The sequence below is a fragment of the Heterodontus francisci genome, chromosome 1 (genome assembly GCF_036365525.1).
Source record: "Heterodontus francisci isolate sHetFra1 chromosome 1, sHetFra1.hap1, whole genome shotgun sequence".
Classification (NCBI taxonomy): Eukaryota; Metazoa; Chordata; class Chondrichthyes; order Heterodontiformes; family Heterodontidae; genus Heterodontus; species Heterodontus francisci.
The window spans coordinates 117,009,272-117,031,719 of record NC_090371.1 but is presented as its reverse complement, the minus strand read 5'-3'; the positions used below and the strand labels follow the sequence as shown (position 1 = coordinate 117,031,719).

Genomic DNA, 22,448 nt, shown 5'->3' with positions numbered 1-22,448 from the left:
TCCGTGATGATAAGTGGCCGCCCGTCGAGTGATCACAATTGGCCGGCCGTACATGTAACATGCAGCAACAGCACCCAATTCCGGGTCCGCTGCCGGGACCTGTGACGAGCTCACAAAATTCAACCCATGGTGGACAGTTTCATCAATTAAAGAGGAGTAAGCATGTGACAATAAGAGGGTCAGGTCTATGGGGTTGGAGGCTTACAGAAAAAGGAAGAGCATGAGGGCAGCATAAATAGAGATAGTGTACATGCAGGGAGATTGATACAGAATTCTGCAAGGGAGCTACTTCTAATAGTGGACACTTACAACCACTGAAAAATTTTCACCCCAAGAGCATATTGCACAATTCCTTCACTCAAGCTGTAAAGTTGTCTGGCAGGTTGAGATTATGATGGTCATGACCTTGAACCTCAGGGTGCTGGGTCATGTCTTTCCCCTGCAACAACTGAAGCTGCTCTGAGAATGTAATGACTGCAGGCACCTGTGAGCTGTCAAGTAGTCCCTTAATCCTTTGAAGGTCCTGACTAGAGTAGGCGTGTGTACAGCAAACTGGAAATGAAACCTCCTTATCGGATTCTTTTTCTGTCGCACATTTGTTGGATGACCAGTGGCATGCATGAGAGCTACCTATAGGGTTATGTCTGATGTGGGTAAAAGAATGAAACCAGTGAGTGTGTAGCCTTGCCAGTAACTTAGTGCCAGTGATGTGCAGAAAGGTTTTGTGAAAGTGCCATCAGGAGAAGTTTGTTAAGAAGATCATTTCTGGAAGAACAAAATGACAACCACATTTTTAGGTTTTATTTGCTTGAATATGCATTAAATGAATTTTGTTTCATTGAAAATTAAATATGTATTTTAAAAAAAATCTAATTTCATATTTCCAAATGTGCTACTATTGTAACTCTATGGTCGCTATTTTCCAGCCATTGTTATGAATAGGCTCGGTATTTATCTCTTCAATCAAGAACATAAACCCATTTGAGGCACAAATGTGTGTAATTGCCATGAATGTTGCTTCATAGTGTTCGACAGAAGGTGTACTTTGTGGTGAAGAATAGCTTTCCTCTGGGAGACACTGATCCAGGAACCCACTCAGAAACCATTGAAACTTGCCCAGTCTGGTTAAGCAGGGTTCAAATGTAGTCAAAGCTGGGATTTGAACCTCTGCCTTTACCACTGGAGTCCAAAATTGTACTGTTAGAATCTTGGATCCCCAATTCATTCCTAAGTAATTGCAGTGAAAAGCCCACAAATCAATTATTCTTTCCTTATTCTTGACGATGGTCATTGGTGATGATTCATATTAAATAAGATAGACTGCAACTCAGAAAGCAACCTATGTAACTTCTAACTTGCAAGTTATATTTAGACGTATCAAAAATAGGTATAATTATTGTTTATTTTTTTATAAGGCATTTGATCTTCCATTTTTGTAATATTTGAATTTATCATTTCCGCAGAGTTATATCCATGGGAGCAGCCAAGCTCAATTTGTTGCTGAGTCGCACATCATACTTCTGCTAAGTATCCTTTGAAATATCTGACGTGAAGTAATAAGGTAACCTTAAAGCATGTAGAAGCTTCAAGTTCATATTTACACTTGGAAACTTGGAAAGAAAGTAAAAGTTATTGACTTTGAAATATGTGTCTAAATAGGAACTGGAAACTACATTCTAGGAAGTTTGACAAAAATTGTAAAACTGCCATCAGTAGTGAATTATTGATGACACATTTTAAATTATTGCTTATTGTTAGTTATTTTAAACACACCATTGATTTTCTGCTCTGCTTAACTTGGATATTACATACAGTGCATTACTCAGGGAGCTACATGTGACTAGCTACATAGACTACATCTCAGTTTCCACTAAATTCACATTATTCAGTTGTTTTCCTCCCAGCGGAGGTTCCATTGATTGTGTGAATGTACCTGTTCTGTCATTTTATACATTAAGTTTCCTGCCTATTGGCTCCGTGTGGATTCAGAAATCAGTTGGTTGTGAACTATACTGGAACTGATTAAATTTTGAGTGAAATGCTACCATTATCAACAAAAAATAGTTCTGAAAACTAACAGAATATCAATTTTGGAGATATTATACAACAGAAATTGCATTGTTTGAAATTTAAAGAAAATCCAGTTTCAGATGGTTATTTTTCTGGTTATTTATTTTAATATCTAGTATTTCAAAATATTTCTTGACCACTGGTATAGTAGATTTATAAATTTACTTGCTAAATGTTTTTTTTCTCTTGCGGACTCCATAATCTCAAGCTTCCTTTCTTCCTCATCAGTCCCTATTGCTCCAAGATCTCATTCTGAGGGATAAATTGGTTCTTGTCATGCCTGTTTTTGAGCAAAATTTAGGTTGGGGAGATTACTGTTGGACTGCAATTTCTCAATCCCAATGTTCCCAGTAGGCAGCTTTCAAAAGTCCTGGGCGGGTGCCTGAAACAGGCATCAGGTGCTTTGAATATGCAATTCCTGTTTTAGGACACTGCCTGAAATTCAATGTCAACTTGACAAAGTATGCAATGTACTAGTTCCAATCATTTTTCCAGGTCATTCATCATAGATATATCCTGTCACCCTTGGTATCATCTTAATGAATCTATTTCATTCTATTATACTTCTTCATTGCAACTATTATTTTTCTGTAATAGTGTACCTAGTGCTCCAACTATGGCCCCCAATGTATTGTAGAGATTCATCGTCACCTCCTTAACTTTGTACTTGGTGTGTGAAGTGTGAAAAATTTGAACTACTCAAACTCATCTGCATACCCCTCAGTCAGTCTTCCACCTGAAACTGGTGGAAAGCAGCAACTGGGTGGCGAAAGGGAGCACAATGTTTGGCAGCAGAAGGCCACGGCTGGGGAAAGAAGGAACAGTCCCCAACACTTGAGTAAGTCGATCAGTTGGTGGGGGGGAGCCAGGGCACAGCTTCTTCTCCTGGCTCCACATGAAAATTTAAAAAAAATGAAAAGAATTCACATTTATGGGTCTCTCCCAGCCCTTCCTCCCACCAGGTGGACTTTGTGGGAAAGCCACAACTGCTTCTTTACTCAAGCCACAGTTAAAGTAGCAGTACAACTTCAATGACATTATCAGAGCCCGATCTGTATATTTAAAGAATGACCCTGCTGGTTTCTGGTGTGTGTCCTTTCACCGACTGAGAAGATATCATAGCCTGTGAGATCAGTCATGACGTCAGTGTGTGAGTTCCAAGGTTGATTATTAGGAGGGTTAAAATTATCCATGGTGAAATTCATCACCCTAGCCAAGCTGCTCCAGTACAGCTACAACACTGGCATCTACCCTGCAATGTGGAAAATTGCCCAGGTATGTCCTGCAAAGAAAAAGCAGGACAAGTCCAACCCAACCAATTACCACCCCATCACCCTACTCTCAATTATCAGTAAAATTATGGAAGGTGTCAACACAGTGCATTCAAGTGGCACTTGCTTAGCAATAACCTGCTCAGTGACACTGAGTTTGAGTTCCGCCAGGTCCACTCAGCTCCTGACCTCATTACAGCCTTGGTTCAAACATGGACAAAAGAGCTGAACTCAAGAGGTGAGGTGAGAGGAACTGCCCTTGACATCAAGGCAGCATTTGACTGAGTATGGCATCAAGGAGCCCAAGCAAATCTGAGGTCAATGGAAATCAGGGGGAAAACTCTCCGCTGGTTGGAGTCATACCTAGCGCAAAGGAAGGTGGTTGTGGTTGTTGCAGGTCAAACATCTCAGCTCCAGGACATCACTGCAGGAGTTCCTCAGGGTAGTGTCCTAGGCCCAACCATCTTCAGCTGCTTCATCAATGAACTTCCTTCAATCATAAGGTCAGAAGTGGGCTGTTTGCTGATGATTGCACAATGTTCAGCACCATTTGCAACTCCTCAGATACTGAAGCAGTCTGTGTAGAAATGCAGCAAGACCTGGACAATATCCAGGCTTGGGCTGATAAGTGGCACGTAACATTCGCTCCATACAAGTGCCAGGCAATGACCATCTCCAACAAGAGAGAATCTAACCATCTCCCCTTGACATTCAGTGGCATTACCACTGCTGAATCCCCCACTATCAACATCCTAGGGGCTACCTTTAACCAGAAACTGAATTGGTGTAGTCATATAAATACCGTGGCTACAAGAGCAGGTCAGAGGCTAGGAATCCTGCGGCGAGTAACTCACCTCCTGACTCCCCAAAGCCTGTCCACCATCGACAAGACGCAAGTCAAGAGTGTGATGGAATACTCTCCACTTTCCTGGATGGGTGCAGCTCCAACAACACTCAAGAAGTTCAACACTATCCAGGACAAAGCAGCCCGCTTGATTGGCACCCCATCCACAAGCATTCACTCTCTCCACCACTGACACACAGTGGCAGCAGTGTGTACCATCTACAAGATGCACCGCAGTATCGCACCAAGGCTCCTTAGACAGCACCTTTCAAACCCGCGACCTCTACCAACTAGAAGGACAAGGGCAGCAAATGCATGGGAACACCACCACCTGCAAGTTCCCCTCCAAGCTTTTCTGAATGGAGGGCTGTGACTAGTGGTGTTCTGCAGGGATCAGTGCTGGGACCTTTGCTGTTTGTAGTATATATAAATGATTTGGAGGAAAATGTAGCTGGTCTGATTAGTAAGTTTGCGGACGACACAAAGGTAGGTGGAGTTGCGGATAGTGATGAGAATTGTCAGAGGATATAGCAGGATATAGATCGGTTGGAGACTTGGGCGGAGAAATGGCAGATGGAGTTTAATCCGGACAAATGTGAGGTAATGCATTTTGGAAGATCTAATACAGGTGGAAAGTATACTGTAAATGGCAGAACCCTTCGGAATATTGATGGGCGGAGAGATCTGGGCATACAGGTCCGCAGGTCACTGAAAGTGGCAACGCATGTGGATAAGGTAGTCAAGAAGGCATACGGCATGCTTGCCTTCATCGGTCGGGGCATAGAGTATAAAAAATTGGTAAGTCATGCTGCAGCTGTACAGAACTTTAGTTAGGCCACACTTAGAATATTGCGTACAATTCTGGTCGCCACACTACCAGAAGGACTTGGAGGCTTTGGAGAGGATACAGAAGAGGTTTACCAGGATGTTGCCTGGTTTGAAGGACATTAGCTATGAGGAGAGGTTGGATAAACTCGGATTGTTTTCACTGAAGCGACGGAGGTGGAGGGGCGACATGATAGAGGTTTACAAAGTTATGAGTGGCATGGACAGAGTGGATAGTCAGAAGCTTTTTCCCAGGGTGGAAGAGCTAGTTACTAGGGGACATAGGTTTAAGGTGCGAGGGGCAAAGTTTAGAGGGGATGTGCGAGGCAAGTTCTTTACACAGAGGGTGGTGAGTGCCTGGAACTTGCTGCCAGGGGAGGTGGTGGAAGCAGGTACGATAGCGACGTTTAAGAGGCATCTTGACAAATATATGAATAGGATGGGAATAGAGGGATACGGTCCCTGGAAGTACAGAAGGTTTTAGTTTAGACAGGCATCAAGATCGGCGCAGGCTTGGAGGGCTGAATGGCCTGTTCCTGTGCTGTACTGTTCTTTGTTCTTTGTTCTATACTCGAAAGTTTGAATCAATTTGACACCAACTGAGTATTTTCATTGAAGTTTTCCATTGGTCATGTTTCTATTGGATTGTATTCCCTTGAATTTTGACGATTAAGGGGTGATCTAATTGAGATGTTTAGGATGATTAAAGGATTTGATAGGACAGATAGAAAAAAATCTCTCTCTGGTGGGGGAGTCCAGAGCAAGGGGATATGACCTTAAAATTAGGGTTAGGTTGTCACGGGTAATGTGAGGAAGTACTGCTTCACACAAAGGGTAGTGGAAATTGGAACTTCTTCCCCTCAAAAAGCTGGTAAGTTTTTGTTAGGCGAGGGGATTAAGGAATATGGAATCAAAGTGGGTGAATGGAGCTGCAGTGCAGATCAGCCATGGTTTAATTGGTGGATCAGGCTGGAGAGGCTGAAGGGGTTCTTGTTTCAGAGTCACTAAGTATAGATTGCATAATAGAGTGTAAGAACTCAACTACACATTATTATGACTTACATTATATTTAAAGGGGAACACCAGGCCCATTAAAATTAACAGTTACTGCAATAAAATTTCTCCTCTCCAATTATCGGATGGCTGAAACTGATTTTATTGTTATTATGTCACTATAAAATAAAGCAAGAGCTTACTTAAATATCTCATTTACCATGCAATCATCAGGAGTAGTCATAGATAACAATTAGACTAGAATTTACTTGCAAATCTTGTCTGCTTGCACATTCCCCATGACACAGATGGGAAAGATTGTTTAAAATGCTGAAATAAAATATAAAATCAGCTGCAATTGAAGAGAGTGTGAAAGACTGCAGCACTTGAGACAGAAATAAACCATTTATAGGAGGGATCAAAGAGACTCTCAAAGGGCAATGAAAAAATATCGGTGAAGGGAAAGGGAATAGGAAAAAACAATAAACTGTAAAGAGATTGTAGACATTGAAAATATTTTTCACATTTGTGAGGAACCTGCAACTAATGTCATTTTATTTCACTTAATGGACTAAAAAGCTTTAATAAATTGTGTGTTGTACAAAATATGTCAATTCAGAATGTGTTCTATGTATGAGCAGTGATCCATACTTTTCTGTTTTGGAAACAAAAAGAATAGAATCAAACTCAATTTTTGGACCTGTGGCAATAACTTCCTAATAGGAGCTTAAAATATAAAGCAAATTCAGCTTCCTCGAAATAGGAAATGTGCACAAATAACTGTAGGCACTTGTATCTGAGTTCAGGATTCATCATTCAGCGTCAGACGACTCATACCAAGATAGTCTGAAGGTACTTTGGCCACCGTATAATTGCACCCAGCAGAAATCTAGCTTTATAAACTTAAAAATGTCTGAAAAGTAGTCCACTGAATTGCATCTCTGCTGACTGAACAGCCTGCTTTTTGGTAACATTAAAAATGGGGCTTGCATTATTGGGATACTAGTTCATAAAGCTCGACTTAAATATGCTAGCAGAGAGTTCTGACTTCCCTTGTTTACAGAATTACAGAATTGTCTGCAGAATTAACAATGATATCAGTATTACTGGGTGGCAGTATTCAAAACCGACATGCTACTATAAAGTACGACATGTAGTATGACTGCAACACAACTCAAATTAACAGATAAAATTTGGTTTTAACTATAATATTCCATCATTTCCAATCTGAGCTTCATGAGCCTTCCATGCATTGAGACAATGAATTAGGCTGATAACTTGTGAGTATTATTTACTGAGATTTTTCTAATCTTAATGCTTTTAAAGTACACATTAAGCACTGTGGATATACAAAAGAGTTATAGTCCACCTTTAAGTGGGTGTGATTACATTTTCAGTACACCTTGTTAGAGAGGAAATTATGTTACCATGTGGCCGAGTCACATCCTCTGTACGCTGCTGATTACCAACCAGACCAGACATGTACAGATGTTCTCTCGCAATGTAATGCCATGCTACTACCCTCAATAAAGGAACCCACTATTAAACTGACTCCCGATGCATGGTTAGTGCCTTGATGTCCGATGTCTTGGTAAATGCAACGAGAAGAAAACACAACAATAAGCATCTATAAAAATGTGTAACTAATTGTAATAAATGTAAATAGGAATTACAGTATTGCAATAATTCAAATTTTTACAGTAAAATATGTCCCATTTATATCTGAATATTAATGTTTTCAATTTTCTATTCAGTAGATTTTCTTTTTTATTCCATAGAAACATAAAAAAATAGGAGCAGGAGCAGGCCATTCGACCCTTCGAGCCTGCTCCACCATTCAATACGATCATGGCTGATCATCCAAACTCAGTAACCTGTTCCTGCTTTCTCCCCGTATTCCTTGATCCCATTAGCCCTAAGAACTATATCTAACTCTTTTTTGAATATATTTAATGATTTGGCCTCAACTGCTTTCTGTGGTCGAGAATTCCACAGGTTCACCACTCTCTGGGTGAAGAAATCTCTCCTCATCTCAGTCCTAAATGGCTTACCCCTTATCCTTAGACTGTGACCCCTGCTCCTGGATTCTCCTGCCATCGGGAACAACCTTGCTACATCTATTCTGTCCAGTCCTGTTAGAATTTTGTAGGTTTCTATGAGATCCCCTCTCATTCTTCTAAACTCTAGTGAATTCAGGCCTAATCGACCCAATCTCTCTTCATACGTCAGTCCTGCCATCCCAGGAATCAGTCTGGTGAACCTTCGCTGCACTCCCTCCGTAGCAAGAACATCCTTCCTCGGATAAGGACCCCAAAATTACACAGAATACTCCAGATGTGGTCTCACCAAGGCCTTGTATAATTGCAGCAAGACATCCTTGCTCCTGTACTCAAATCCCCTCGCTATGAAAGCCAACATAACATTTGCCTTCTTAACTGCCTGCTGCACCTGCAAGCTTACTTTCAGCAACTGGTGCACAAGGACACCCAGGTCTCGTTGCACCTCCCCCTTTCCCAATCTATCGCTGTTCAGATAATATTTTTGTCACCAAAGTGGATAACCTCACATTTATCCACATTATACTGCATCTGTCATGTATTTACCCACTCACTCAACCTGTCCAAATCACATTGGTGTTTCTCTGCATCCTTCTCACAGCTCACACTCCCACCTAGCTTTGTGCCATTAGATTAGATTAGAGATACAGCACTGAAACAGGCCCTTCGGCCCACCGAGTCTGTGCCGAACATCAACCACCCATTTAGACTAATCCTACACTAATCCCATATTCCTACCAAACATCCCCACCTGTCCCTATATTTCCCTACCTCCTACCTATACTAGTGACAATTTATAATGGCCAATTTACCTATCAACCTGCAAGTCTTTTGGCTTGTGGGAGGAAACCGGAGCACCCGGAGAAAACCCACGCAGACACAGGGAGAACTTGCAAACTCCACACAGGCAGTACCCGGAATCGAACCCGGGTCCCTGGAGCTGTGAGGCTGCGGTGCTAACCACTGCGCCACTGTGCCGCCCCATCCACAAACTTGGATATTTTACATTTAATTCCCTTATCTATATCATTAATATATATTGTGAATAGCTGGGGTCCTAGCACTGATCGCTGCGGTACCCCACTAGTCACTGCCTGCCACTCGGAAAAAGACCCGTTTATTCCTACTCTTTGTTTCCTGTCTGCCAACCAGTTCTCTATCCATGTCAGTACCTTACCCCCAATCCCATGTGCTTTAATTTTGCACGCTAATCTCTTATGTGGGACCTTATCGAAAGCCTTCTGAAAGTCCAAATACACCACTCCACTGGTTCTCCCTTATCTATTTTACTAGTTCAATCCTGAAAAAATTCCAGTAAATTTGTCAAGCATGATTTCCCTTTCGTAAATCCATGTTGACTTTGTCCGATCCTGTCATTGTTTTCCAAATGCTCTGCTATTACATCTTTTATAACGGACTTTAGCATTTTCCCCACTACTGATGTCAGGCTAACCGGTCTATAATTCCCTGTTTTCTCTCTCCCTCCATTTTTAAATAGTGGGTTTACATTAGCTACCCTCCAAACCATTGGAACTGTTCCAGTGTCTACAGAATTTTGAAAAATGACCAGCAATGCATCTACTATTTCTCGGGCCACTTCCTTAAATACTCTGGGATGTCGATTTATCAGGCCCTGCGGAATTATCGGCCTTCAATCCCATCAATTTCCCGAACACCATTTCCCTATTAATACTGATTTCATGCAGTTCCTCCTTCTCACTAGACCCTGTGGGTTGGATTTTACCCTAGGCAGACGGGAATTCGCCACTGACGAAAAAGTCGGTGGCAAACCCGCTTCCACTTAGCCCGGGGATCCGTCCCGTATTTTATGGATCCCCGGGCTTTAATTGTCCCGAAGCAGGACTTCTACCCACTTGAGGGAGGTGGTCCCGCCTCAGTGAGCTGCCGGTCAATCAGCGGGCTGGCAGCTCTTAGTCCCAGCAGCGCCACCGGGAGTAGTGACCACTTTTGGGACTGCAGCCCAGCCAACACCATGGATCCCAGAAATTGGGTACGTTGGGCATGCCTCACCAGGGGGATCGCTCGTGCCTTGGTGAGACTAGGGTCGTTGTTTGTGGGGAGGAGGCATCTTGGGTCCCGGGGGTGGGTTGGGAGGCAGGAGCAGCCCTCAATCGGGCACCCTGTGCCCGACTGCCATGCCCCCCCCCACCTGGGCGCAGAAAGGCCGGCAACTTTCGTTGGGCGGTCTTTCACGCCCGCTTGCCAGGGGTAAAATATCCGTGGAGGCGGGCGAGGGCCCTTAAGTGGCCACTTAACGGCCACTTAAGGGCCTTGATTGGCCTCGGGTGGGAGGGCCGTTTTCTCCCCCAACGGACCGCCGTAATGTTCACCGTAGGCGGCAGCGGGGTGGATAGGCCTCCCGGAGCCTGCCTCTCAATTTTACGCTGCCCCCATGCCGTCATCCAACCCACTGGGGCGGCGTAAAATTCAGCCCTATGTTCCCTAACATTTCTGGGAGGTAATTTGTGTCCTCCTTTGTGAAGACAGAACCAAAGTGTGTATTTAATTGGTCTGCCATTGCTTTGTTCCCCATTATAAATTCCCCCGATTCTGACTATAAGGGACCCACATTTGTCTTCACTAATCTTTTTCTCTTCATATATCTATAGAAGCTTTTACAGTCAGTTTTTATGTTCTCTGCAAGCTTACTCTCATACTCTATTTCTCCCTTCTTAATCAATCCCTTTGTCCTCCTTTGCTGAATTCTAAACTGCTCCCAATCCTCAGATTTTCTGCTTGTTCTGGCCATTTTATATCTCTCCTCCTTGGATTTAATACTATCCCTAATTTCTTTTGTAAGCCACGGTTGAGCCATCCTTCCTGTTTGATTTTTTGCGCCAGACAGGAATGAACGATTGTTGTTATTCATCCATGCATTCTTTAAATGCTAGTCATTGCCTATCCACTGTCAACCATTTAAGTAATGTTCCCCAATCTATCATAGCCAACTTGCGCCTCATACCTTCATAGTTTCCTTTATTTAGATTCAAGACCCCAGTCTCGGAATCAACTCTCTCACTCTCTGGAGAATGAGAATGAAGAATGTTATCATGTTATGGTCGCTCTTACCTAAGGGACCCCACACAAGATTGTTAACTAATCCTTTCGCATTACATCATACCCAGTCTAGGATGGCCTGTTCTCTAGTTAGTTCCTCGACGTATTGGTCAGAAAAACCATCTCGTACGCGCTCCAGGGATTCCTCCTCTACAGTATTATTGCTAATTTGGTTTGCCCAATCTATGTGTAGTTTAAAGTCACCCATAATTACAATTGCACCCTTATTGCATGCATCTCTAATTTCCTGTTTAATGCCATCCTCTACATCACCACTGCTGTTTGGGGGTCTATATACAACCCCCACCAACGTTTTCTGCCCATTGGTGTTTCTTAGCTCCACCCATACAAATTCCACATCAGGATTCTCTGAGGTAATATCCTTCCTCGCTATTGTATTGATTTCCTCTTTTACTAACAATGCTACTCCACCTCCTTTCCCTTTTTGCCTGTCCTTCCTAAATATTGAATACCCTTGGATGTTCAGTTCCCATCCTTGGTCACCCTGCAGTCATATCTCCATAATCACAACTTGTTTGTGGCCACAGAAACGTCTGTCTGTTCCCCTTACAAATTGAATCTCCTATCACTATGGCTCTCCCAGTCTTTTCCCTCCCCTGCTGTGCAGCAGAGCCATCTGTGGTGCCACAAACTTGGCTGTTGCTGCTTTCTCCTGGGAGGCCATTCCCCCCCCCCCCCCCCAACAGTATCCAAAACGGTATACTGTTTAAGGTGGGGATGGCCACAGGGGACTCCTGCACTACCTGCCTGCGCCTACTATTCCACCTGGTGGTCACCCATCCCATTTCTGCCTGTGCAACCATTACCTGTGGTGTGATCACTTCGCTAAACGTGCTATCCACGACGTCTTCAGCATCGCGGATGCTCCACAGTGAATCCACCTGCTGCTCCAGATCCATAATGTGGGTAGCCAGTAGCTGCAGATGGATACACTTCCTGCACACATGGTTGTCAGGGACACTACAATCTAAAGTCCTTAATAAATTACACTAAAGAAAACACACTTCAGTGGTACAAACCTTATCATTTATAAGGTAGGTTTATAAAAAAGAACTTTCCCCTGATTTTTTTTTAGCTATTTAAAGGCACTAACAGCTGTTACTCACCAACCAATCACCTTGCAGCTTTCCTGTGATGTCACCATTGACTTTTTTTTCCAAACCCTGGCGCGCCTGGACTGCTCTCACACAGGTCCGCTCCTCTCTGCTCCTGGAAGGCAAGTGACTAGGCCGCGATCCTCGGGCTGTATTAATCCGCTCCTCTCTCGGCGTTCACCCCTCAGGTCCGCTCCTCACTGCTCCGCTCCCAGAAGGTAAGTGGCTAGGCCGCGATTCTTGGGCTGTATTTATCTGCTACTCTCTCAGCGTTCTCCACTCAGATCTGCTCCTCTCCGCTCCATTCCTGGAAGGTAAGTGACTAGGCTGCGATTCTCGGGCTGTATATATCCGTTCCTCTCTCGGCGTTCTCCCCTCAAGTCCCGGAAGGTAAGTCTATATTGCATGACTCCCTTCATTTTATTTGTATGACTCCTGAATTTTCTGACAACCACCACTGTATGTAAGACTGAACCAGAACAAGTCATGAATGAAACTGCATATTTATCTTCAAATTTTAGCTATCTGTTTGGCATCTCAATTTTACTGGATGAAAACACTGAATTAAGTCATTGCCAGTGTCATATTGGGAGTCTGAGTTGCAGAATAATAACTGCACCTTGGGGCTTATATTTTAGAGCCAATTGTGTCATGTGCATTTGGAGAACAGAGTGCAGAATTGGGTGAATAGATTGTCTTACCTGATAAGATGTGCTGCAGATTTCATAATCCAAAAATGTTCTATCTTTTGACAGGCCTCACTGGTTCAAGAGCCTCATTAAACCTTATAATTCCATACAAATGCATGGTGATTTCCTCCATGCTCAATTTTCTGAATCTGCAGTGGTGAGTTACTTCCAGTCCTGTACACCCATATAAATAGGCGCAATAATGGTTTGATTACTGGGTTCTTTGAGAGTAGGCATCTTAAAGGGATGCTGGACTCATCTTTTTTTATTCAGGGGAATGGAGGGATATGGGTTGACAGTTGGATATCTTTTGGATGAAGAGGAGCCAGTCATGAGGAAACAAGAGAAGCACATTGGGCTGAATTTTGTTGAGTACTAGCAAGTCCCGCCACCAGAGCCGAAAGCGAGAGGTGACCCTTCTTTAGCGGGTGGTGGGACCTGAGGTGGCATATTGCCAGCGGCGGCCAGCTAACAGCCCTCCGCCAGGATGGTGGCCCAACCCCAAGAGCTGCCAGCTCAATCAGAGGGTTGGCAGCTCAGCAGCACCACCGGTGAGGCTGCAACTCCAGGGAGAGGGTGCCTTAATGCCGGGGCACCCTCGAAGAGAGTTCAGGTAAGTTGGGAGAAGCCAGGCCCCAGCGATCATGGGATCGGTGGCGGTAGCCACTAGAGCAGCTATTGCTGCCTGGGGCCCCTTCATGGGATATGGAGTGTTCCTGAAGGAGGTCCCCCCTCCCCGAAGCCTACTCGGAGGTCACCAGGTTTCACTAGGTGGTCTCTCCACGTGGCGGCCGGCCCTCCTGACCCAGACAAAATGCCCATGGAAGCTGGAAGTGGCCCTTAATTGGCCACAAGTGCACCTGGATCTCAGTTTCCTTGATCAGAGCCTTCACTGCAGGATGGGAGCAATGTATGCAGCAGTAGCCTGGACATCTGAAGAGGAGCAACAGGATCCGCCACACCATCAACACCAGCAGCGGGGAAAACAACAAGATCAACAGCAGCGAGGAAAACAATAAGATCGACAGCAGCGGGGAAAACACAAGATTAACAGCAGCGGGGAAAACAACAAGATTAACAGCAGCACCAGGAGCATCAACAGCACCAGAGTAGCTGCCTTCTCTGCAGCTACATGCCACTTTACAGGACCAAAGGGATGGACGGAGAGCTTCAGCTCGAAGAAGGCAATACCCCCAGCACAAAGTCAACAGGCAGAGGGTGAGCTTCCTGAACAGGACAGAGCAACAGTGCCTCAGGAGGCTCGGGCTCTCGTGACAGCCTTTTGCAGATATCTGCAGCCTCCTGGAACAAGACCTCCATTCAAGTGGACCAGGTGGACGTGCATTGCTAGTGGCTGTCAAGGTCACTACAGCACTGAATTTTTTGCCTCCAGTTCCTTCCAGGGATCAGCTGGAGACATCTACAGGATATGACAGTCTGCTGCCTACTGGTGCATCATCCAGATCAGGGCTGCCTTGTTTGCCAAGGCTGACAATTATATCAACTTTGCCACAGATGAAGCCACTCAAACCCAGAGAGCTGTCAGCTTCGCTGCATTGACTGGATTTCCATAGGTGCAGGAGGTGGTTGACTGTATGACTGTGGCAATCAAGACACCCTCAGATCAGCCAGGAGTCTTCATGAATCAGAAGGGCATCCATACCCTTAATATCCAGCTAGTTTGTGACCACGGCAACGTCATTATGCATGTCTGCACCAGATATCCAGGGAGCTGCCATGACCTCTTCATTCTGCATCAACCACATCTCTCTGCCAAACAGCCTCAACGACTGGCTCCTAGGAGACAAAGTCTACCCTCTGAAGACCTGGCTGCTGACTCCTGTGTGGAACCCTACCAGTGAGCCAATGGAGAGATACAATAAGAGCCATATTACCATCAGGGCAATAATAGAGCAAGCAATTCTGTTGCTCAAGATCCATGTTGAGGACTCCCAGGGCAACACCCTCCCGATTGTATACCACTATGCCGCCACCTCTGGTGGATCTGTCCTGTGGATGGGACAGGACATACCCAGGGATGGTGATAGTGGCGTCTGGGACATTGTAAGGTATGATTCTGTGAGTATGACTGTTGCTTGACTAGTCTCTGAGACTATAGCCGGGGTTTTGTTGAGCTCCTGACATCGGGCTCCGTGGCAGGGTTTGCGGGGGACCGGTAGATCATACTGGCAGCAGCCCGCCACGGAGCCCGCGCCGGGATTGCCAGGCCCAATCAAGACACCCTCAGATCAGCATCGCAGAGCCTGACCTTGCCACGTGATTGGGGGCGGGGGGGGAGAGGCTGACCGCCCTGCATATGGAAATCAGCCGCCACATACTAGATTGCAGCGGAATGGCAGCACGCGGCCCGTGCATGTGGGCTGCCATTTTTTCGCCCACTGCCGGTCCCGTCAACAGGAGTATAAAATTCAGCCCTACTTATTTATTTTGCTCTTGCTTAGGGTGCATTTCAATCTCCAATCTATAAAGCACCGTGGACATCTTTCAGATTTGAAGAGTGTTCTACAATTGGAAGTATTTCTTTCTGAAGCTATTAATTTCTTGCTGAACTACAGCAGACACCCCTGCTACTTCGCCCAAGTGCCATTCTTCATGGTAATGAATATCAGTAAGCTATTAACTCGTGGGGAGAAATCACAAGCAAACCCATGCTTGCCTTAACCCAACAAGCAGAAACCAGCCTTTCCAACAGGAGTTGCTGGATAGTGGTCAACAGCAGGCACCCTGGGCAAATGCCTCTTCCCTAACTTGGTTACTGAGGCAAATTGTAGCACCCCTATCACAGCCTTGGCTGAAATCAGTAAATTCAAACCGAAGTCTTCTTAATTTGTATAAGGTCAGCTGCTAACTGGCTTAATCACTTGTAGCCATGAAGGAGTTTTGGACTAATTTGTTCTAGTAAGTTTATTTTATACAGAGCTGATGCTGGTACAAGTGGTTCTACTGTTCTTGGTTACTTATGTTGTGGAATCCCATTTGCATTGAGGGGATGATTCCACAGCATGGAAGCAATGTAAACTGGTGGGGTTTGGGGGGGGTGTTGGAGTGTCGGCCCAAGCCAATAATGCAAGAACATCTGGATTAAGTGTTCAGCTCACTGCAGTCAAAATAAAATGGTTGTTTGTGTTGCTGCTCTGAATTTGCTGCCGATAGTGAAGCAAGAAAAAACAACTCTAGAGCTTGTTTTCCATACTGCTGCAGTGAGTAAAGTTATCATATTTAGATTGCAGCCTTCTATATGGTGACCATTCGATAAATTACAAGTACATTAGATACAGTGTTCTGTTTTTAAACGAAGGCCTTTTTCACCTTTGTTATGTGCATGGGTATGTTATTGATCGACCCTGTCAAATTCTTACTGAAATTCATACTATAGTGAGTAAAATCTTCAGAAGTAATGATCATCAGTTGGATCAAAAAGCAATTAAGTAACGATGACAAGTTTAGATACTGTAGAAACATCTTTACGGCAGTTTGAGCAGGTTATTTTAGGGCATTCTCTTTGGAATTGTTTATTTCTGCATTTTAAACTGTGCTGATTAGTGAAGAACTTTAAAATTAAATTATAGTTCTATCAAATCATTTTTATTTGGTAAAGGAGAACAAGACATAAAATTTTACGATATCATGTTTGGAACAGAATTTTATATGTTCCTATTCAGACATATATGTGAGCTTTGTGATCCATTAATCCAAGTGCAAATGTGACCTTATCAATAGGTGCATGGCAGCTGGAACTGGACCAAGAATTCCCCATTTTGCAAAGTTCCTACTCACAGTATGTACAAAAGGGCCAGAATCAAGTTTCACTAGACATTTTGGGCCCAAATACATAATTGTTAACAAAATGATTATTTGTGATTTTTAAAAATAATTATGCATATAACAGGAATAAAGATCACTTGCATTGATCTTCATTCCCTGAAGCTTTCATTCTGTGCATAAACAACAAAATGATGCTAAATTACAATTAGTTTATTCATAAATGAATTTGAGTATTGCTGAAAACAGAGACATTTTGTCAAAGCTTCAGCAAAATGTCTCTGTTTCCAGTAATATTCAAGTTCTGTACTACCACATTGTACAGCGAGCTCGCCACTGGTATCAGACCCACCGGCCGTCCATGTCTCCGTTATAAAGATGTCTGCAAACGCGACATGAAATCGTGTGACATTGATCACAAGTCGTGGGAGTCAGTTGCCAGCATTCGCCAGAGCTGGCGGGCAGCCATAAAGACAGGGCTAAATTGTGGCGAGTCGAAGAGACTTAGTAGTTGGCAGGAAAAAAGACAGAGGCGCAAGGGGAGAGCCAACTGTGCAACAGCCCCAACAAACAAATTTCTCTGCAGCACCTGTGGAAGAGCCTGTCACTCCAGAATTGGCCTTTATAGCCACTCCAGGCGCTGCTTCACAAACCACTGACCACCTCCAGGCGCGTATCCATTGTCTCTCGAGATAAGGAGGCCCAAAAGAAAAGAACTACCAAATACATGAATTTATAGCTTAGTAATTATAGAGGTGTACTTTTGAAATAAAAACAGAAAGCGCTGGAAATACTCAGCAGGTCAGGCAGCATCTGTGGAGGGAGAAGCTGAGTTAACGTTTCAGATCTGTGACCACTTAATTGGCTGCTGCCGGCAGCAGGTTCCACTGCCAGCTTAAGCGGGGTCACCCCGCTGCTTTTGGCCTCGGCAGCAGGAGTCCTGTCGCCTACATAAAATCCAACCCATTAACTCTGTTTCTCTCTCCACAGATCTGCCTAACCTGCTGAGTATTTCCAGCATTTTCTGTTTTTATTTCAGATTTCCAGCATCTGCAGTATTTTGCATTTGCTTTAATATAAATTGAAATATGTTCTCTGGTTTTCTACATTTCCTGAATTTTATCTTATAATATTAAACATTGTAAGTTTCAGGTGTTATTTTTCTTAAGATGGAAAATAGTGGGAAATATTTTTGAAAGTTGCAAAAGATCTGATCTAAGCATTTTATTTTCCTTGCCAAGTCATCAGAAATATTGAGGTGCTCCTCTTCTTTGTGCTGGCAGGGCACATTTTCTATAAAATTAACTACTAAAGAAATGCAACAAGCATCCAACTATACTAAAACAAGAGTCCATCTCTGAATTGTATTTTTTAAGGCTTTTACAGTATTTCCATACTCATTCATGTGAATGGCTCCACTAATTTGTCTTTACAGGCAGTACCAATAAAGCTTTAAGCTCTCTTATTGCAATTTGTACTTTGTGTGAAAATGATGCCTGGAAGTGAAGGAAAGAATTGAACAAAAGATTAAATATGATTTAATCTAACATAAAATTTTATCGAAATCTACATTGTACATAAAGGATAAGTGATTAGCTGTGCGAACCATTTGCTTGGCAAGACGGTTCGAACAAGGGTAGTGTGGTGAGGACGCCACAAGGTTTACGCCCCATTTGGCACACATATCCCTGAATGGGCTACAGTATACGGGCAGACCTTTTTCAGAAGTAATTTCTTCAGGTGCACCAAATAGACTGAATACGGCACACAATGTGTCTGTGACAACCACACATCGGTGACTAAGACAAAGTCGTCTCCATTTGCAGTAAGTAGATTAGTGGCGATTTTGGACCATGGGACTGACGGAACCTCGTGAGGATTGTAGAGATTCTTTATGTTGTTGTGGCTGGTGGCTCTGACATGCCGTGCACATCCTCACTAACCTTTCGATGTCACCATTGATCCCTGGCCAATAAACAATGTCCCGTTCACTCTGTACCCTATGGCCTTGGTGAAGCTGTGACAAGGTGTCCTGTCGGAGATCTTGGGCGCAATCACTTGCTTTCCTTTGAAGGTTACACGTCTCGAGATACCGAGTTCATCTCTATAAGGCCAAAAGCATCTGAGGGCTTCTGGCACCTCTTTTATCACATCAGGCCATCCTTCTATGATGACTCTCCACAGTGTCTTCAGTTTTGTGTCATTGGCTGTTTCTGATTGCAGTTGGTCACATTTGTGCTGACCAAAATGCAATAAATCGATTTTGAGCACATCTTCCACATTAATGTCTATGCTGTCTACTTGTAGATCCAGTGGAACTTGTTCGTTCTTGTTCGGATTTGGTAAACTGCTCAGCATATCTGAGGTGACCATTTTAGTACCCGGTTTATAGCAGACATCACTAAAAATCACTGTCTTCGAAGTGGTGCGCTTGTCAATGGTTTGAGTCAGATCATCTCCAGTGGTTTGTGGTCAGTTTCCACAGAGAACTCCTTACTGAACAGATAAATGTGGAATCTTGTGATCCCAAATACTAGAGCAAATATTTCGCATTCTATTTTTGAATAATTGGATTGTGCGGAGGATAAACTTTCAGATCCGAATGCAATTGCTTTGCCATCCTGCACGATGCACGCTGCTAGCCCTTTCTGTGAGGGGTCGGTTTCTGCTGACAATGCTTGTTTGAGAGACTCAAACATATGCTGATGGTCCTCCTGCTGTACATATGGTACGTCTTTCTTTAAGATCTTTTTGTTTGCACTGGAGTGCTGACTTGGGTTGCAATAGAGTGCTGCAGTGGAAGTTTGGGAAGTGAGGATAATTAAGGGTTAATTTTATCTTAAATCTAATCTGTCTTTTATTTAGCAGATCAACTTAACAGTTGCTGTTAGGGTTGGGGAAGGTGAGTTTTAGACCAGCTTTAAACAGGGTTCACTCAGGCTCTGCTTGCAGCTGCACCTTGTTAATTAGAGAATTGGTTTAAACCAGTTTTCAGGGGGTTAGAGTGAGTCAGTATAAAAGTGAGCCATCTTACAGTGCTGACTTTGTTTGCATTGGAGTGTTGACTTGGGTTGCAATAGAGTGCTACAGTGGAAGTTTGGTAAGTGAGGAAACCCGGTAAGGAGAGAGCGAGGAGCTCCTTTCATTTCCGACCTGTCCTCAGAGTGAGCGGAGCCCAGAGCTTCCAAAGAGTGTCGCAGACTGGGAGAAGACTCGGAGAGCAGAGTTCTGGACCGGTAAGTATAAAAAAACTTACCTCTGGTCACAGTGATGTCACAGGAAAGCTGTGACCTGATTGGCTGGTGGGGAATTTTTTTTTACAAAACCCTAATTAACAAGTAGAGTAACTAAACCAGAGGGAGGAGATTACTGTATTTAGTTAGCATTTAATATTTATAGTAGGAATCTATCACTAGGGACCATATAGTTAGAACAATTTATTAGAACATTAGAACATTACAGCGCAGTACAGGCCCTTCGGCCCTCGATGTTGCGCCGACCTGTGAAACCATCTGACCTACACTATTCCATTTTCATCCATATGTCTATCCAATGACCACTTAAATGCCCTTAAAGTTGGCGAGTCTACTACTGCTGCAGGCAGGGCGTTCCATGCCCCTACTACTCTCTGAGTAAAGAAACTACCTCTGACATCTGTCCTATATCTATCACCCCTCAACTTAAAGCTATGTCCCCTCGTGTTTGCCATCACCATCCGAGGAAAAAGACTCTCACTATCCACCCTATCTAACCCTCTGATTATCTTATATGTCTCTATTAAGTCACCTCTCCTCCTCCTTCTCTCCAACGAAAACAACCTCAAGTCCCTCAGCCTTTCCTCGTAAGACCTTCCCTCCATACCAGGCAACATCCTAGTAAATCTCCTCTGCACCCTTTCCAAAGCTTCCACATCCTTCCTATAATGCGGTGACCAGAACTGCACGCAATACTCCAGGTGCGGTCTCACCAGAGTTCTGTACAGCTGCAGCATGACCTCGTGGCTCCGAAACTTGATCCCCCTTCTAATAAAAGCTAACACACCATATGCCTTCTTAACAGCCCTATTAACCTGGGTAGCAACTTTCAGGGATTTATGTACCTGGACACCAAGATCTCTCTGTTCATCTACCCTACCAAGAATCTTCCCATTAGCCCAGTACTCTGCATTCCTGTTACTCCTTCCAAAGTGAATCACCTCTCACTTTTCCGCATTAAATTCCATTTGCCATCTCTCAGCCCAGCTCTGCAGCCTATCTATGTCCCTCTGTACCCTACAACATCCTTCAGCACTATCCACAACTCCACCGACCTTAGTGTCATCCGCAAATTTACTAACCCACCCTTCTACACCCTCTTCCAGGTCATTTATAAAAATGACAAACAGCAGTGGCCCCAAAACAGATCCTTGTGGTACACCACTAGTAACTAAACTCCAGGATGAACATTTGCCATCAACCAGCACCCTCTGTCTTCTTTCAGCTAGCCAATTTCTGATCCAAAGCTCTAAATCACCTTCAACCCCATACTTCAGTATTTTCTGCAATAGCCTACCGTGGGGAACCTTATCAAACGCCTTACTGAAATCCATATACACCACATCCACTGCTTTACCCTCATCCACCTGTTTGGTCACCTTCTCGAATAACTCAATAAGGTTTGTGAGGCACGACCTACCCGTCACAAAACCGTGCTGACAATCGCTAATGAACTTATTCTTTTCAAGATGATTATAAATCCTGTCTCTTATAACCTTTTCCAACATTTTACCCACAACCGAAGTAAGGCTCACAGGTCTATAATTACCAGGGCTGTCTCTACTCCCCTTCTTGAACAAGGGGACAACATTTGCTATCCTCCAGTCTTCCGGCACTATTCCTGTCGACAATGACGACACAAAGATCAAGGACAAAGGCTCTGCAATCTCCTCCCTGGCTTCCCAATTTAGTAAGGATTTAATAAGTATTTATTTATCTGAAATTAATTTATTAATTAGTGCTAGAAATGTCAGTTAGAGGGGTGAAGTGCTATACCTGTGAGATGTGGGAGGTCCGTGAGGCTTCCAGCGTTCCGGACGACTACATCTGCAGGAAGTGTACCCAGTTGCAGCTCCTCACAGACCGCATGGATCGGTTGGAGTGGCAACTGGATGCACTTAGGAGCATGCAGGTGGCAGAGTGCATCATCAACAGGAGTTTTAGAGAAGTGGTTACACCCAAGGTGCAGGCAGATTGATGGGTGACCGCTAGAAGGGGCAGGCAGTCAGCGCAGGAATCCCCTGTGGCTATCCCCCTCTCTGACAAGTATACCATTTTGGATACTGTTGGGGGGGATGGCCTATCAGGGGAAAACAGCAGCAGCCAAAGCAGTGGCACCACGGCTGGCACTGTTGTTCAGCAGGGAGGGACAAAGTGCAGAAGAGCAATAGTTATAGGGGACTCTATAGTCAGGGGCACAGATAGGCACTTCTGTGGATGTGAAAGAGACTCCAGGATTGTATGTTGCCTCCCTGGTGCCAGGGTCAAGGATGTCTCTGAACGGACAAGGGGCATTCTGAAGGGGAAGGGTGAACAGCCAGACGTTGTGGTACACATCGGTACCAATGACATTGGCAGGAAGAGTGACGAGGTCCTGCAGGGGGAGTTTAGGGAGTTAGGTAGAAAGTTAAAAGACAGGACCTCTAGGGTTGTAATCTCAGGATTACTCCCTGTGCCACATGCCAGTGA

At 44.1% G+C, this 22,448-nt stretch overlaps 1 protein-coding gene across 2 annotated transcripts in view; it reads left to right on the top strand.

The window, feature by feature from the left end:
• The window catches only part of tusc3 (tumor suppressor candidate 3), a 650,020-nt gene that overhangs the window by 425,681 nt on the left and 201,891 nt on the right, over window positions 1-22,448 (top strand). For both annotated transcript variants that reach the window (XM_068056826.1, XM_068056758.1), the window contains exon 7: window positions 1,464-1,527. In XM_068056826.1, the coding sequence (XP_067912927.1) occupies window positions 1,464-1,527 (64 nt within the window). The remainder of the gene's footprint in view (window positions 1-1,463; window positions 1,528-22,448) is intronic.